Source organism: Globicephala melas, chromosome 3 (assembly GCF_963455315.2).
Source record: "Globicephala melas chromosome 3, mGloMel1.2, whole genome shotgun sequence".
In the NCBI taxonomy this organism is placed as follows: Eukaryota; Metazoa; Chordata; class Mammalia; order Artiodactyla; family Delphinidae; genus Globicephala; species Globicephala melas.
This window is the reverse complement of record NC_083316.1, coordinates 114439775-114454782: the sequence shown is the minus strand read 5'-3', so window position 1 is coordinate 114454782 and position 15008 is coordinate 114439775. Positions and strand designations below refer to the sequence as shown.

Genomic DNA, 15008 nt, shown 5'->3' with positions numbered 1-15008 from the left:
TCTATACTGTTGGGAATACATTTTTACAATATATTTTAATCATATTTAAACAAGCCTATTCTCAAGTGGCATCTGCAATCTCATTTGGTCCCCACGGTATATGTCCCAAGGCAGCTAAGAAAGATGAGAAAACTGATGGGGTCAATTTGTCCATGTTCTTGTAGCCTGTTGGGGCAGAGCCAGTTCTGTTCCCAGTTGAGCTGATTTATTCTGATAAAGTTCGTGTGTAAGGTGTGCTGTTCACTGCAGCATGAGGTCCCACCCCCAGGTTTTGCCTTTTGGTGCTCAGGGGTCTCACCCTTCCCAGAAGCTTCCTCACTGGTACCTTATTCTATATGCTGAACCTTTCCTGGTCACCTTTCCCCATTGGAGATAACCTAGCTACTGTTTTTTCCCATTCTAAGTGTCAACCAATCATGAGGCATTATGGTACTGTACCTGGAGTCAGAACTAGATTCAAGACTAAGGCTTCTGTGGCTTTGGGCCACCTCTCTGAGCTTCATACATAGGGTGATCTCTAAGGGCATTTGTGGTTCTAGCCTTCCCAGGCTGTATGACTCTATTTCTCTGAAAAGTGAACCTGGACTAATGTCTGAATAGTTGGCAATGGTTTAATATGCTATACCAGGGAGAGCAAATATGTAGCTTCTCTTCCATCTATTAACCATGACATACTCATTATATTTATCTCATCACTGTCTCGTGGAACCCAGTCATGACCTCAGACTTCTCAATCCACTATAGTGTGCTAAGTAACCACTACCAGTGGATCACAGTTGAAATGTGTTTATCCTCCCTGTCTTCCCTCCCACTTCTAGTGCTTCAATCTAAAGCAAGGACTAGTGGTGACCACGATACTATAGAAGTTAAGAGCATGGGTTCTTGGGTTCAGCTGCTTATATTCAAATCCTGAATCCACTGCTCCCTTTCTGTATGACCCTGGGAAAGTTACTTCTCTGGGCCTCAGTTTCCTTTTTTAGTAATATGGGGCATAACAGTAGTCATACTTCATAGGGTTGTAGAGAGGGTTAAATGAAATAATATGTATTAAAAAAGGTGCTTAGAACAGTGCCTGGCACATGTAACTCATAAAATGTTGACTATTGTATTGATAATAGCCAGGATAAGAACTTGAAAGGCTGGTAGAGGAAAAATTCTTGGATTGATAGGGCTTGTCGTACCCTTTCGGTCTTCAAAGTAGTCAAATATTCATTCTGTTTCTGAGTGTGGATTGATCCTATTTAAAATTTCATTCCTTTATTTATTTAGTGAAAGTTTGGGACCTACTGTGTGCTATGCATGCAACCGGGTGTCTAGGATATAACAGTAAACAAGTCCTTTTTAAAGTTCATAGTGTATGGGGGTGACAAACAAGTAAAAATGTAGTTACAGTTTTCTTAATAATTGCAGTAATTGGAGTTTGCCCAGGATCTTTAGGGAGCACTGTGTGTACCGGCGGAGTCTTTTTTTTTTTTTTTTTTTTGCGGTAAGCGGGCATCTCACTGTTGTGGCCTCTTCTGTCGCAGAGCACAGACTCCGGACGCGCAGGCTCAGCTGCCATGGCTCACGGGCCTAGCCGCTCCATGGCACATGGGATCCTCCCGGACCAGGGCACGAACCCATGTCCCCTGCATCCGCAGGCAGACTCTCAACCACTGCGCCACCAGGGAAGCCCCGGCGGAGTCTTTTTGATGTTAGTGTTAAACCTGGGTGGGAAGAAACATACTTGAGTCCTCCAGATCTGGCTGGTCTCTTACCAGTGTTTCACAGGCAATGGACTCCTTGGGGAAGAGTTAATACCTGTTCTAGCTGGTGGCACACCTCAGTGGCATGCTCATGCTCCTTGGCATTCATTCAGTTACTCAGCTAACAGCCCAAAGCTTTTCCCACTGCTCCTTGAACTGCTGTCCCCCTTTCTCAGTCATAGCCTGTGGAGTTGCGGAGCAGAGATGTGAAGACAAATGAAGGAGCCCTGAATTTGCAGCTACACAGTAGTTAGATCTCTACAGAGTCGAGTGCCTTAGGAAAGCCTGAATGTGGGGCTTATTAGGGACTTGGAAAAGTTGATGAGTCCATCTCCCTGCCTAACTTAAGATATGGTAGGTCTGTATGACAACCGTGGTGATAGTATGGAATGTGGAGGGTGGGGGAGAAAAAATACCCTTGTGTGGCTGGGGGTGGGAATTGGTGCTGTGACCCATCCTTTCTCCCACTGGTGTCTTGCAGCAAACAGCTATTGTGTGACGTGGTAATTGTGGCAGAAGATGTTGAGATAGAAGCCCACCGTGTGGTCCTGGCAGCCTGCAGCCCCTACTTCTGTGCGATGTTCACAGGTATGGTGAGGGGCAAACAATAACCTATGGTTGTGGGGCTGCAGCCCCACTGGGAGAATATTGAGGGTGGTGGCATGAGAGGGGGGAGGAAAGAAGGCTGTGACGCCCACCCTGAGGAGCTCCTGTGTGCCAGATTCTTTGCTTTGCACCATGGAGATGCAAAGCACCGTGACAGGCCCTCAGCCAGGCGAGTCAAGCATGCAGCCCCTATTGCAGTTAACTCTGGAGCATCATATAGTCTATGAATTCTCAGACTTTGTCATGCATCATAATCATGTCAGGGAGCTGGTTAGACATGTAGACTCTTGGCTTCATCCCCAGGCTTCTGAGCTGTCATTTTGCAGATGGGGGATCCTGAGGCTGAGAGAAAGGAAGGGACTTGCCTGAGGTCACACGGTGAATGAGAGGAACTTGGCTTCTGGATGCCTGGCCCAGGGCTGGCTGGCCTAGCTGGCCCACGTCTTATTATTCCTTAGCTGTTCTTTCCAGGCAGGGACCTTGAGTCTCCTCTAACCTTTATAGGAATGCGGTAGAGTTGGCAGAAGTGATGGTGGGGCTTGGGGTGGGGAGAGTAAGACAGAGGTATATTCACCATCTGCATTCAGTTTCAGTACCTTTGCCAACTTTCCAGGGAGTCCCTGTTTCCTGAACATGCCAAATAGCCTTGTCCAACTATTGCACATGTATTATTTCTAAGACTGAATTCCCTGAAACGCATGGGCTGAGCTTCTTGTCTGTAGTATCTCACAGCACCTCCCCTGAGCCAGGTGCAGGCAGTGCTGTATCCATCACTGCTGACTGAAAGCCAGCTGGATGAGGTCAGGTGTCTCTTCTACACACTCATCTGTACCCTGTGCTTCCTCTGAGTGTGGTCACTATCACTCTAAATGCTCATCTGTTTCCTGGGGTTTGAGGTGGTCATGCTCTGGGGTCTCATGTACCTGCTGCTTCTCACCCTGTATCAAATGTTGCCTCCTCTCTGACCACCTGAGCCGTAGTTCCCCACTAGGTCTCTTTCTATTCCATAACTTGATTCTATTTTTTTCATAACATTTATCACTATCTGAAAATCACATTGGTTGGTTGTTTATATATTTTTTACCTGTGTCTCCTTACTGGAGTGTCAGTTCCATGAAGACAGGGATCTTGTTAGATTTGTTTGTTTCTGTACCCTGAGTACCTGGTACATAATAGGACTAAAATATTATTTTAATGAACAAAATGTCTCCTACCCTTGATTGTGAGCTTTGGGTGCTTGCGGATTATGTCTTATGTCTTGTCACTGTTGAATCCTTAGCGCCCACCCCAGGGCCTGATGTTTAGGAGGCTGAATAAGTGAAGGTTAAATGAATGAATGTGGTGCTGCTAAGGATGGGTGAGTGCAGGCACATCTTTGCTGAATAGGCTCTTGCCCTTTTCCTAATATAGTACAAAGCCTGTGCTGGGCAGGAGTGGTTCTTGGTGGGGCGGGGAGTACTTAGCACTTGGCGTTTGGAGAATTCCTCACATGTATGTCTCCCTTGGCTCATCATGTGAAGGACCTGGCCTCAACTTGGAGCAGTGCTTTTGCTAAGTGGACCAAGCCACACTTACCTCACTTTGAGCCTTGGACCAGGAATTCCACAGTGCAGCCTGGAAAACCAGCTAATTTCACTACCTGGAAAATTTGAGCCACATTCTCTTTGGAGTAGCCTCAAACTCTAGTAGTAAGGTTTTTATTTCTTTTTTTGTCCTTGTCCTTCATCCGTCTCTTTCTTTTAAAATAATTTATCTTGTCTACAATAATTATTTAGCTGCAACTTCAGTAAATAGTTCTCCCAGTCATTCTTCTCTGTTTGTGTGGTTTGGAAAGTCCAGTGTTGAGAGAGGAGTCTATTTGGAATTACAGTAAATTGTACTGTTGGCTCCACTTTTTGCTCATGAACTTGCCTCTGGGGGTAGTGGAAGTGCCTAGCAAAACAAGGTGATTTTAAAAAGGGAGAGAAAAGGTGCTTCTGGATCAGGTCTTGGATTCTAGTAATTGAAGGGAAGAGGGAATCAAGAGAAGAAAGCAGTCTAATATGTTGCCTAGCCCAAGCTTTCCACTGAATCTGGTTACCATCCATTCTTCCTTCCATCCATCCGTCCATCCATTCATCCATCATCTGTCTGTCTGTGCATCCATCCACCCACCCACCTACCTATCCATCTCCTCATCCAAACACTATTCACATATGTTCATTGCAGAATAAAAATTAGAAAATGTGGGCAAGCCAAAAAAATACATGTAATACATGTATCTTGTGATAGCTTATGCTTCTCTTTACTATTACTACTTATCTCATTACTTCCTCACTGTCTGATTTGCCTGGTCAGTCATAAACTTTATGAGGGTAAAAACTGTACCTTTTAAATTCACTGCTATGTCCCTGCTGCCTAGCGTGATCTTACATACGGTAGGTGCTCAATGAAAATTTGCTTAATTGAACTTAGCGCTATATTGTCAATATATTTTCATGGCAATGAAATCACATCTACATCATTATTTTAATGGCCTCATAAGATTCCATCATATGTATCCGAATTGAAAATCCATTTCCTTATTGGTTGGAAATTATAGTTCTTTCTAATATTTTGCTATTGTAAATAATGCTAAAATGGGCATCCTTGCAACTTAGTCTTTACTTACATTCCTGATTATTTCCTTAGATCCCTAGAATAAAAAATACTTGGTTAAAGTGTGTGCACATTTTGAATTTTTGTGAGACACGTGCCTCAGTTCCACAACACTTAGAACAGTTGTACCAGCTTACGCTTCCATCGGCAGTACATCAGATTCGTGTATTTTCTGAGGCCCCTTGGTTTTGCTTAAACCTTGGTAAACAGGTACAAAAAAAAAAGTAACATTGCAAAATTTTGTTCTAATTATCAGGTTCAGCTTCAAAATGCATAAAATTAGTAATGAAAAGGCCCAGCTGACTCTCGTTGAGTCCATTTCTATCAGCATGTTTAAGGCCCCAAAGAAAAGGAAATACATGTGACTTTCTTCTGACTTGAGTGGTATGATTAAGATCTTTTACTGAGGCTTAAAGTGTTTTTATTTTTTTGTCCTCTGAGTTCATATTGCCCAAATGTCCTGTGATGGTTCCAAATACCAGCTCCACTCCTTGACCATATCCTTCCCAGAATAACTTGTAATAAGTGTGAAACTGAGGTCTGAGTGCCCACAGAAGAGTGTCCAAAGGCAGCCAACCTGTGAGAAGGTCTGGGATGGGCAGTCACCTGAGTTGCTCTCCACTCCTTCAGCATAGTGTGATTGGAGAGGCCAGAAGGGCTGGTCTTGTCCTCCTTTTCTCTGTGAATATGGAATACTTAAAATTCCCTCTGATCCCATCCCCCCATCTAGCACCTCCATCCCAGGGGAAGATAATTTCCCCAAAATAGCCCAGTCAGTTTTTTTTCCCTCTTTTTATCATGCCCTTTTCTATGTGTTCTGTGTACTATAGTGTTTGTACTCCATATGGATCCCTTCATGTCATCCAAAACTTTGAAAACAATCCCATTTTATGGTGTTAAAAGAACCAAGTTCTAAAGAATATGTGGACTAAGTGTCTTAGGCTCATCACCATGGCTAAAAGACATTTGAACTCCATCCCAAAAGAAGCCCTGGGAGTGAGCTGTCCCATCTTCTGGCTCTGTTGTGCTACATGCAGCGGCTGATTAAATTGGCTTTTTAATTTTTTATTTGTTTTTATTTTTCTATTTATTTAGGCTCCACTGGGTCTTCGTTGTGGCATATGGATCTTTTAGTTGTGGCATGCAGACTTTTAGTTGTGACATGGGAACTTCTTAGTTGCAGCATGCGGAGTCTTAGCTGCGGCATGTGAACTCTTAGTTGTGGCACGCATGCGGCATCTAGTTCCCCGACTAGGGATTGAACCCTGGCCCCTTGCATTGGGAGTGCAGAGTCTTACCCACTGGACTACCAGGGAAGCCCCAGCTTTGTTTTTTTAAAGAAAAGTTACTGTCCAGTTTTTATTAGATGTAGGCTGATATTCAACTGGTGTCTTCGAATATATGGTGAACAGAAATAGGGAGGAGAGTCAGGAATGTGCTGGAGGTAAGAGGCAAGGGGCTTGGAATGTGAGCACCAACTAGCCTCAAGCAGAAAAATTAGGGCCTGGCCCTCTTACCTCCAGGCATGCACTCATCCCATAGAACCATTGTTTCACCCTTTCTTTATGCCTGACTCTGCCAGGCCCTGGCCTATGTCTGTGTTCTGAGTGTTTGTATGATGTATTGATGTTTTTGAAGATCTTTGCGTAACATGCAGTTTAGCAAGACTTAATCCAAGGCAGTGGGGCAGGGAGGAAGGGAGCACTAGGGAGTAGAATCCTTTCTTTGTATAAAGAGGGCCTTGAGAGATTAGTCGGAGTAGATAGGGTCTGGTTTCTGAGGGTTTTGCCTCTAAGGAAATGGTGAGTTTTTCAGGAATTGATTTGGATGTAGTTCAACATAGGCCTTTGTAGTGTCTAGGAAAAGAGACCACTATTCAGACACCCACCAGCACCCATTAAGGTGCAACTGATTTGACCAAGATGATCTGCGGTAGACTTGTCTGGACTTGGAGTAGCTCAGCCTTGAAATTTAGATCATCACTGGGGAGGATCACTGGTAAGAAATGTTTTATGAATGTTCATAGAGGAGGTTTGGAGTTATTGATGCAGAGGCCTCTTTGCTGAGGATTAAACACAGGGGTGGTAATGCCACCTTGCATTGGGAGATGGTGTGGTGTCTTGGAAAGGGCTTTGGAGCCATCGTGACCTGACTCCAGCACCTGATCGGTTTGTAGGGAATTCACTTAACCTCTATGATCCTGTTTGCTTGTTTATGAGACTGGAATAACAACAATAAAACAATAATAACAATAACCAGGGAACAGATACAGGTAAGGGAAATAAGGCACCCAATACAGAATAGGTACTTAATAAAGTTTACTCTTATTATGTGTAGAGCACATCATAGTTTACAGAGCTCATGTGGATGTGTGGGGTGGCTCTGATACCAGCTGCCCTGACGGTGGTTAGGGTTGATATGAAACATCTCTGTTTCATATCAGGAAGGCATTTCCTTCCTGACTTGGTGCTCCATGTGCCCCTAGCTGAGCAGAAAGACCTTTCCAAGTGGAGGAAGGACGAGATTCCAGGGAGGTTGGGTGCTGGGGTGATATCCATCATTGCAGCTCTGCTGAATCCTGCTGCCACAGTTCTCAGACTCTCATTATCTCCTTTGACTCTCACATAGCCTTGGCTTAAAGGCAGGGCCGGGAATGTCCTTACTTTACAGGAGACAGAGGTCAGCCTTTTGCAGTTAAATGGCATAGACTGCTCACCTGCAGGAGGTTTAGCTGGGATTCAGGGACGTGACAGGGTATTTCTTTTTCTCATGTGATGTTAACATGTGACATAGGTCTCAGCTTTAGCCAAATGAGTTGGCAAGCCAGATATTAGGACTTAGACAGATGAAGGTTCGTGGTAAGAGAGTTTAATAGCCACCTTAACACCCATGCAGGATCACTGTGCAAAGGATAAGGACCTTCTGTTTTCTTTTTACCCAGATCATGAAATTAAATTAAAACAGTAAGGATTCAGCTGAGGAGTGAGGAAGAGTTCCATGACACAAGGCTTCCTGAATGCACTTTTTCTTCCCTTTGCCATACAGCTTTGTAGGGGTGGTTGGTGGTCTATGTCTGGTCCTTCAGAAAGACTTCGCCGCCACTCTACCATTCCTTTCTCACTCTTGAGGCTTCTTTGGCTGAATAATAGGGTTGGGTTTATACTGTGATCTAGAGGATGAGCCAGTGATTTCATAGCCTTCCTAAGTCTTCTGTGATGGTGAAAGGTTGTCCCTCCTGGCTCCTCAAGATGCACCTCCTCCCTCCTGTTCCCCCTTGGGCAATCTTCCACCTAAAAAGAGCTCTGTTGTGCATGTGGTGTGCTTGCTACATCGAGAACCATGACTTGCTTTCCTGGGCTCTTTACGGTTCTTGGAGACTTCTACGTGCAGGGTCTTAAAGTAGAGCCTGAGGATTTAAAGAAGTTCAAGACACAGACCCTTAATCCAGGCTGCCATCATCTTTCACCTGATTTACTGCAGCAGCCTTCTGATTGGTCAACCTGCCTCCTATTTTGTTCCCTCACCCCAAACCCATTTTCTATGCTGTAGCTTTAGTGAGCTTTCCAAAAGAAAAAATCGAATGTATCCCTTACTTGCTTTAAGTCTGTCAAGGTCTCCCCATTGCCCTTAGAATGAAGTATAAACTTCTCAGCATGGCCCACAAGGCCTTCAAGTGGTCCAGACCCTGCTTGTATCTCCAGCTCCTCTCCCCCTTCCTCCCTTTTCATGCTGTGCTTCTGCCAGACTCAACTTCTTATGGTCCCAGAATAGGTCATGTTCTTTCTTACCTCTGGACCTTTACATACACTATTCTATCTGCCTGGAATATTCTTCCCTCATACTCACTGCTCTTCTGAACAACCATGACTCCTCCAGATCTCATGTTAGATCAGTGGTTCTTAACCATTACGAATCAGTCTGATGAAAACAATGGATTCTTTCCACAAAAAGTAGTAAATGTGTGCTCCTGTGTACTCATCATTTTGCATACAATTCAGGGTATAGGCTTCCCTGCTTAAGAACCTTTTAAGCTGAACCTCCTTTTCTAGCATTTAACATACTTTGTAATTGTTGGTTTACTTATCCCTCTTTCTACTAGACTGAGCTCCATGAGGGCAGGGAACATGACTTGTTCACCACTGTGTCCTCTGGGCCTTGCCCATGGGGACTGTTTGCTACATGTTTGTTGAGTGAATGAATGAACAAATATCTGCCCTTGAGTAGATCATGATCTATCTGGAAGAACAGGATATGTTGTTAACAGAGGACAAAAGATGTGCAACAAACAGACATTTTCTTTTTTTTTCTTTCTTTAATTCAAGTATAGTTGCTGTACAATATTATATAAGTTACAGGTGTACAATATAGTGATTCACAATTTTTAAAGGTTATACTCCATTTATAGTTATTATAAAATATTGACTGGGCTTCCCTGGTGGCGCAGTGGTTAAGCATACACCTGCCAGTGCAGGGGACATGGGTTCGAGCCCTGGTCTGGGAAGATCCCACATGCTACGGAGCAACTAAGTCCGTGCGCCACAACCACTGAGCCTGTGCTCTAGAGCCCGCATGCTACAACTACTGAAGCCCATGTGCCTAGAGCCCGTGCTCCGCCACAAGAGAAGCCACTGCAATGAGAAGCCCGCACACCACACCGAAAGTAGCCCCTGCTTGTTGCAACTAGAGAAAGCCCACGTGCAGCAACAAAGATCCAATACAGCCAAAATAAATAAATAAATACATAAATAAATAAAATTTGACTGTATTCCCTGTGTTGTACAATATATCCTTGTAGCTTATTTTATACCTAATAGTTTGTACCTCTTCATCTCCTACCCTATGTTGCCCCTTCCCACTTCCTTCTCCCCAGTAGTAACCACTAGTTTGCTCTCTGTATCTGTGAGTCTGCTTCTTTTTTGTTGTATTCACTAATTTGTTGTATGTTTTAGATTTCACATATAAGTGATGTCAAACAGAATTTGTCTTTGTCTGACTTATTTTGCTTAGTATAATACCCTCCAAGTCCATCCATGTTGCTGCAAATGGCAAAATTTCATTCTTTTTAATGGCTGAGTAGTATTCCATTGTGTATATAAACCACATCTTCTTTATCCACTCATCTGTTGATTGACACTTTGGTTGCTTCCATATCTTGGCAATTGTAAATAATGTTGCTGTGAACATTGGGATGCATGTATCTTTTCAAATTAGTGTTTTGGGTTTTTTTTTTTTTTTTTTTTATGTATACCAAGGAATGGAATCCCTGGGTCATATGGTAGTTCTATTTTTAGTTTTTTGAGAAACCTCCATACTGTTTTCCACAGTGGCTGCACCAATTTACATTCCCACCAACAGTGGTAGGAGGGTTCCCTTTTCTCCACATTCTCACCAGCATTTGTTATTTGTGTTCTTTTTGATGATAGCCATCCTGACAGGTGTGAGATGATACCTCATTGTGGTTTTGATTTGCATTTCACTGATGAATAGTGATGTTGAACATCTTTTCATGTGTGTGCTGGCCATCTGCATTTCCTCTTTTCTGAAAGTTCAGAGTCTGAAGTGGCTGGACTGGGCCTCTTGGGTTGACCTTGAATAGAGAAGGACTTATTGGGCTTATGTTCTGTTCTCTAGAAATATTTGTCAAAGTAGCGGAGGTGAGTGAAGGAGTAAGAATGACCAAGCCTTTGATGATTTCTCCCTCTTTAGAATTATCAGAGTCTGTGGATTTATGAGATGTCAAAAGATAGCCTCTCTTCTTTCTTTCTTTCCCTGTACCAACAAATATTTTTTCAGTGCTTGTTATATGTCACACACTCTGTTAGGTGTTGAGGACAAGATCCCATCTCTCTTCGTTCTTGCTTACTGGGTAATAAGTATAAGTTGGCTCAGAATTTGGACATAGGTTTTGTTTGGGAATACTTTTATCAAAGCCATTAGTTAGGGTCAGGTTTAAATTATAGAGGGATTTATTAGAAATGACATGAGATCTAGAGTTAGGCCACGGTTCAGATCCAAGCCCTGCCTCTTACTAGCTGTGTGCAAGTGCCTCTTGATATGCCAGTTCTATAATTTGTAAAATGGAAGTAATATCTAGTACCTCCTGAGGTCATTGCAAGGACTAAATGAAATAATGTGTGTAAACCCTGAGGGCCTGCATGTAGTAGCAACTATTATTACTGCCACTTTCAGTGTTTGTTTAAACTGATGTCTTAGTTTGGTGCAGTGATTTCTACTGGTTCACAGAGATATTAAATTGCATTTTATGAGTCCTTATGATTTATATAGGTCTCCAATTTCCTATAAGGTAGATTTCTCAGAAAATACATGTCTCTGAGGCCCTAGGTTTTCTTTTTTTTTTTCCATTTTTTCCTTGCTTGTTGGAGTTTTAAGTACTTAATGTAGAAATTAGAAACTTTTGATTCACATAAAGAAGCAAGAAAAAAAATCTCCCAAAGTCCCACCATCTAGAAAACTGTGTTTTAACGTTTTTTGGACATTTGAGACTGATGAAAATGATTTGTTCATCCCCTCAGAAAATCAAACTTTTGCCCACATATACAAATGTTTTCATGCAATTTCAGGAGTTTCCATTTGTTTACCCCCAGGTTACAAAACCCTAAGCTGACTCCCAAGCTCTAATTCCATAGAGAGAAAGCAATCAGGCCAGGCTCTGATTTCACACTCACTAAGGGCTTCTGAGTCTCTTGGTTCTTGCAGTCAGGTTGCTGGTTGCTCGTTTTTCTAAGGTCCAAGTTTTTTTTATTATAAAATTTATTTATATATTTATTTATTTTTTGGGTGTTGGGTCTTCGTTGCTGCGCGTGGGCTTTCTCTAGTTGCGGTGAGCGGGGGCTACTCTTGGTTGCCATGCGCGGGCTTTTCATTGCAGTGACTTCTCTTGTAGAGGAGCACGGGCTCTAGAGCGCAGGCTCAGTAGCTGAGGTGCACGGGCTTAGTTGCCCCGCGGCATGGGGCATCTTCCCGGATCAGGGCTCGAGCCTGCGTCCCCTGTGTTGGCAGGCAGATTCTTAACCACTGCACCACCAGGGAAGTCCCTCTAAGGTCCAAGTTCTTAAACTAAGAATTGGCTATCTTTGATGATCTTTTGCAATATAATTACCAACTGGACCTTTATTTGTGAATGTCTTAGTAGCTGTTTGGAGAGATGAATTTAACTTCTGATTTCCTTGCGTGTATGTTCTTTTTTTTTCTTTTCTTCTTTTTTGCGGTACACGGGCCTCTCACTGTTGTGGCCTCTCCTGTTGCGGAGCACAGGCTCCGGACGCGCAGGCTCAGCGGACATGGCTCACGGGCCTAGCCGCTCCACCCCATGTGGGATCTTCCTGGACCGGGGTATGAACCCGTGTCCCCTGCATCGGCAGGTGGACTCTCAACCACTGCGCCACCAGGGAAACCCGCGTGTATGTTCTTGTTTGTCTTAGAGTAAATTCAAGAAAGAGATTGTGAGAGCCTGTTTTATAGGCAGAGGAGAAACCCACCGTCTTTTCCTGTTTCCTCTTTGCCTCTTCGTCTTGTCTCAGGGCTCTTTGTGCTGAAGACTTTTCACTGGCTTCTACTAAAGTCAGAGAGAACCAACTGGGGGTCTCTGGGCTACCTGATCTGGCAGCAGTGGGAGCCGGCAACGTCTGGAATAGGTCCCCCACCCCCACCTTTCCTCCCTGTTCAGAGTCATTCATATCTAGAACTGTGTCAGGGTGGGAACTGGGGATTGGTGGAGGAATCATGTGCAGTCCATGCAGCTTGGAGGTGGGCGTCTGCAGCCCACAGGCTGTACTGTACTTTATTTTCTTGGCTCCAGTGCACAGATTCCACAGAGAGAAAACAACCGCCCAGGCTCAGTTTTCACACTCACATAAGGACTTCTGAATCCCTGTTTCTAGTAGTCATGTTGCCCTTCATTTCAGTCTACAAAGACACATGTCTTGCCTGTCTTTTCCTTCTGAAATCAGCAGCCCTTGTTGAAGGAGCCTGGCTCTAGATAGAGCTGTGAGCTGTATAGAGAGGGCAGGCTGAAGTCAGGGGCCTCAGGACTGCACATGTGCCACTGCTGCCCTAGTTCACAGGCCTCTGTCTTCTCTTTTTTGGATTATTGTCAGGGCCTCCCATCTGTTCTCCCTGCCTCTGATCCAGCTTCCACCAGTACATCCAAAATTTCATTCAAAGACACCCATCTGTTGATGTCATTCCCTTGTTTAAAACCTTTCAGTGGTGCTACTCTTAGGATAAAGTGCAAACTCATTTGCATGGTTTGCTGGGCTCTGCAAGTCCTGGCCCCTATCTACCTCTCCAGCCTCCTTCCTCTCACTGTCACCCCACGTACCAGCTGTGCTGCCCTCTCACTGTTCCCCACATTTATACTTTTGGCACTTCTCTATCTTTGCACTGATGATTCCTGCATCCAGCTCGTCCTTCCTCACCTCTGCTGCATGTGGAATACCCAGCTCAAATGTGACCTCCTATTAGGATGCCTTCCTGGATTCCCCAGACAGGGTTTGTTGCTCTTTCGTCTGCATTCTTGGGATTCAATACACCATAGTGATTACAAGTGTGGGGCTCTAGAGTCAGACTCCCTGCTTTTAATCCCAGCCTGGCCCCTTCCTAGATGTATGACTGTAGGCAAAATGAATTACCTACACTCCTGTGCCTCAGTTTCTTCATCTGTAATATGGGGATGATATTAATAACACTCATAGGTTGTTGATTAAAATAGGCAACAGTTTAAAGTGCTTAGCACAGTGCTTGGCCATAGTTAGCACTCAATAATTGTTTTTTTAAGAAATTGTTGTTCTACTGGTACTTTGCATATACCTCTATTAAGCTCTTATCATCTCATATATTTTTATATATCTGCCCTACTAGAACAGGTGCTCCTTCTTGAGGACAGGTGCATATCTCGTTCACTTTCCCTGGCCCCTGTGTACAAGTTTGCAGTAACTTGGTTGAATGCTTTATCACATATAGATTTGCCTTCAGAGTGGAAATGGGCAACAGATAGAGTGGGGAATGCTTGAAATTGGGTTTGTAGATGATCACAGACCCAGAGTTGTTGTGACCTTGATGTCAGCTGGTCTATCTTCCTCTGTGCCTGAGCCCTTCTGCTGCCTCCGGGAGCACAGACAGTGCTTTTATGTTGCCAAGACAGGACAGGAGGCCATGTGAACGTTAAGCACACCCTAGGCACCAAGTTCATGTCCATTTTGTTTTTGTTTTGAACTGTAGGTGACATGTCTGAGAGTAAAGCCAAGAAGATAGAAATCAAGGATGTGGATGGGCAGACCCTGAGTAAGCTGATTGACTACATCTATACGGCCGAGATTGAGGTGACTGAAGAGAACGTCCAGGTAAATTCAGCTCCAACTAATAGCACAGTGTATTATATATTCAGGGCCCACTGTTTTACATCATCATTTCATTTAACCCTCACAACAACTCAGTTGGTAACTGGAGAGGAAACTGAAGCTCCAGAGAGAGTAGGTGACTTGCCCTGTGTCACATGGCAAGGGTGAACGACCGTCAGACTCCTGCCTGCCTGACCATGGGACCCACGTTCTTAACCACTAGGCCAAAATCCCTCTGAATGAGCTTGGGCTCCAGAGCAGAAAGTCTTTAACTCACGCTGGTTTAAAGTGTTGGTAAAGGAAGAATTAGAAGCCTGGGTGACCCCTTTTCTCCTCAGTCATTATCTCATCTCAGGGATTTTGAGTATTGGCTTGTGAGGCTGTTAAAAGTCTTTCTTGTCTAACTGTTCGTCAGCGAAATGCCTCTGAGCCTGTGGAGGTGCCAAGCACCAGGCTTGAGTGTCAGTAGGGGCATGTTGCTCTGAGACATGTTGTCTGTGCCTTTTCCTCCTTTCGCCGCCCTGCCCTCATCCCAAGCCATCTGGAGCCTTGAAATAGGAGCCAGTGAAGACACTGCTTCACCCAAAGGTGTGGATCTTTGCTGTGGGGACGTGAGACATCAGCGTCATGCTTCAGAAGGGAAGATGGTTGAGGGTGTGGC

General features: G+C 44.1%; 1 protein-coding gene across 5 annotated transcripts in view; it reads left to right on the top strand.

The window, feature by feature from the left end:
- Positions 1-15008, top strand: part of KLHL3 (kelch like family member 3) — a 110049-nt gene that overhangs the window by 26072 nt on the left and 68969 nt on the right. For 4 of the 5 annotated variants that reach the window (XM_060296248.1, XM_030869540.2, XM_060296247.1 and 1 more), the window contains exons 3-4: positions 2227-2333; positions 14229-14350. In XM_060296248.1, coding sequence (XP_060152231.1) covers positions 2227-2333; positions 14229-14350 — 229 coding nt within the window. The remainder of the gene's footprint in view (positions 1-2226; positions 2334-14228; positions 14351-15008) is intronic. The other variant, XM_060296249.1, reaches the window with a different exon arrangement.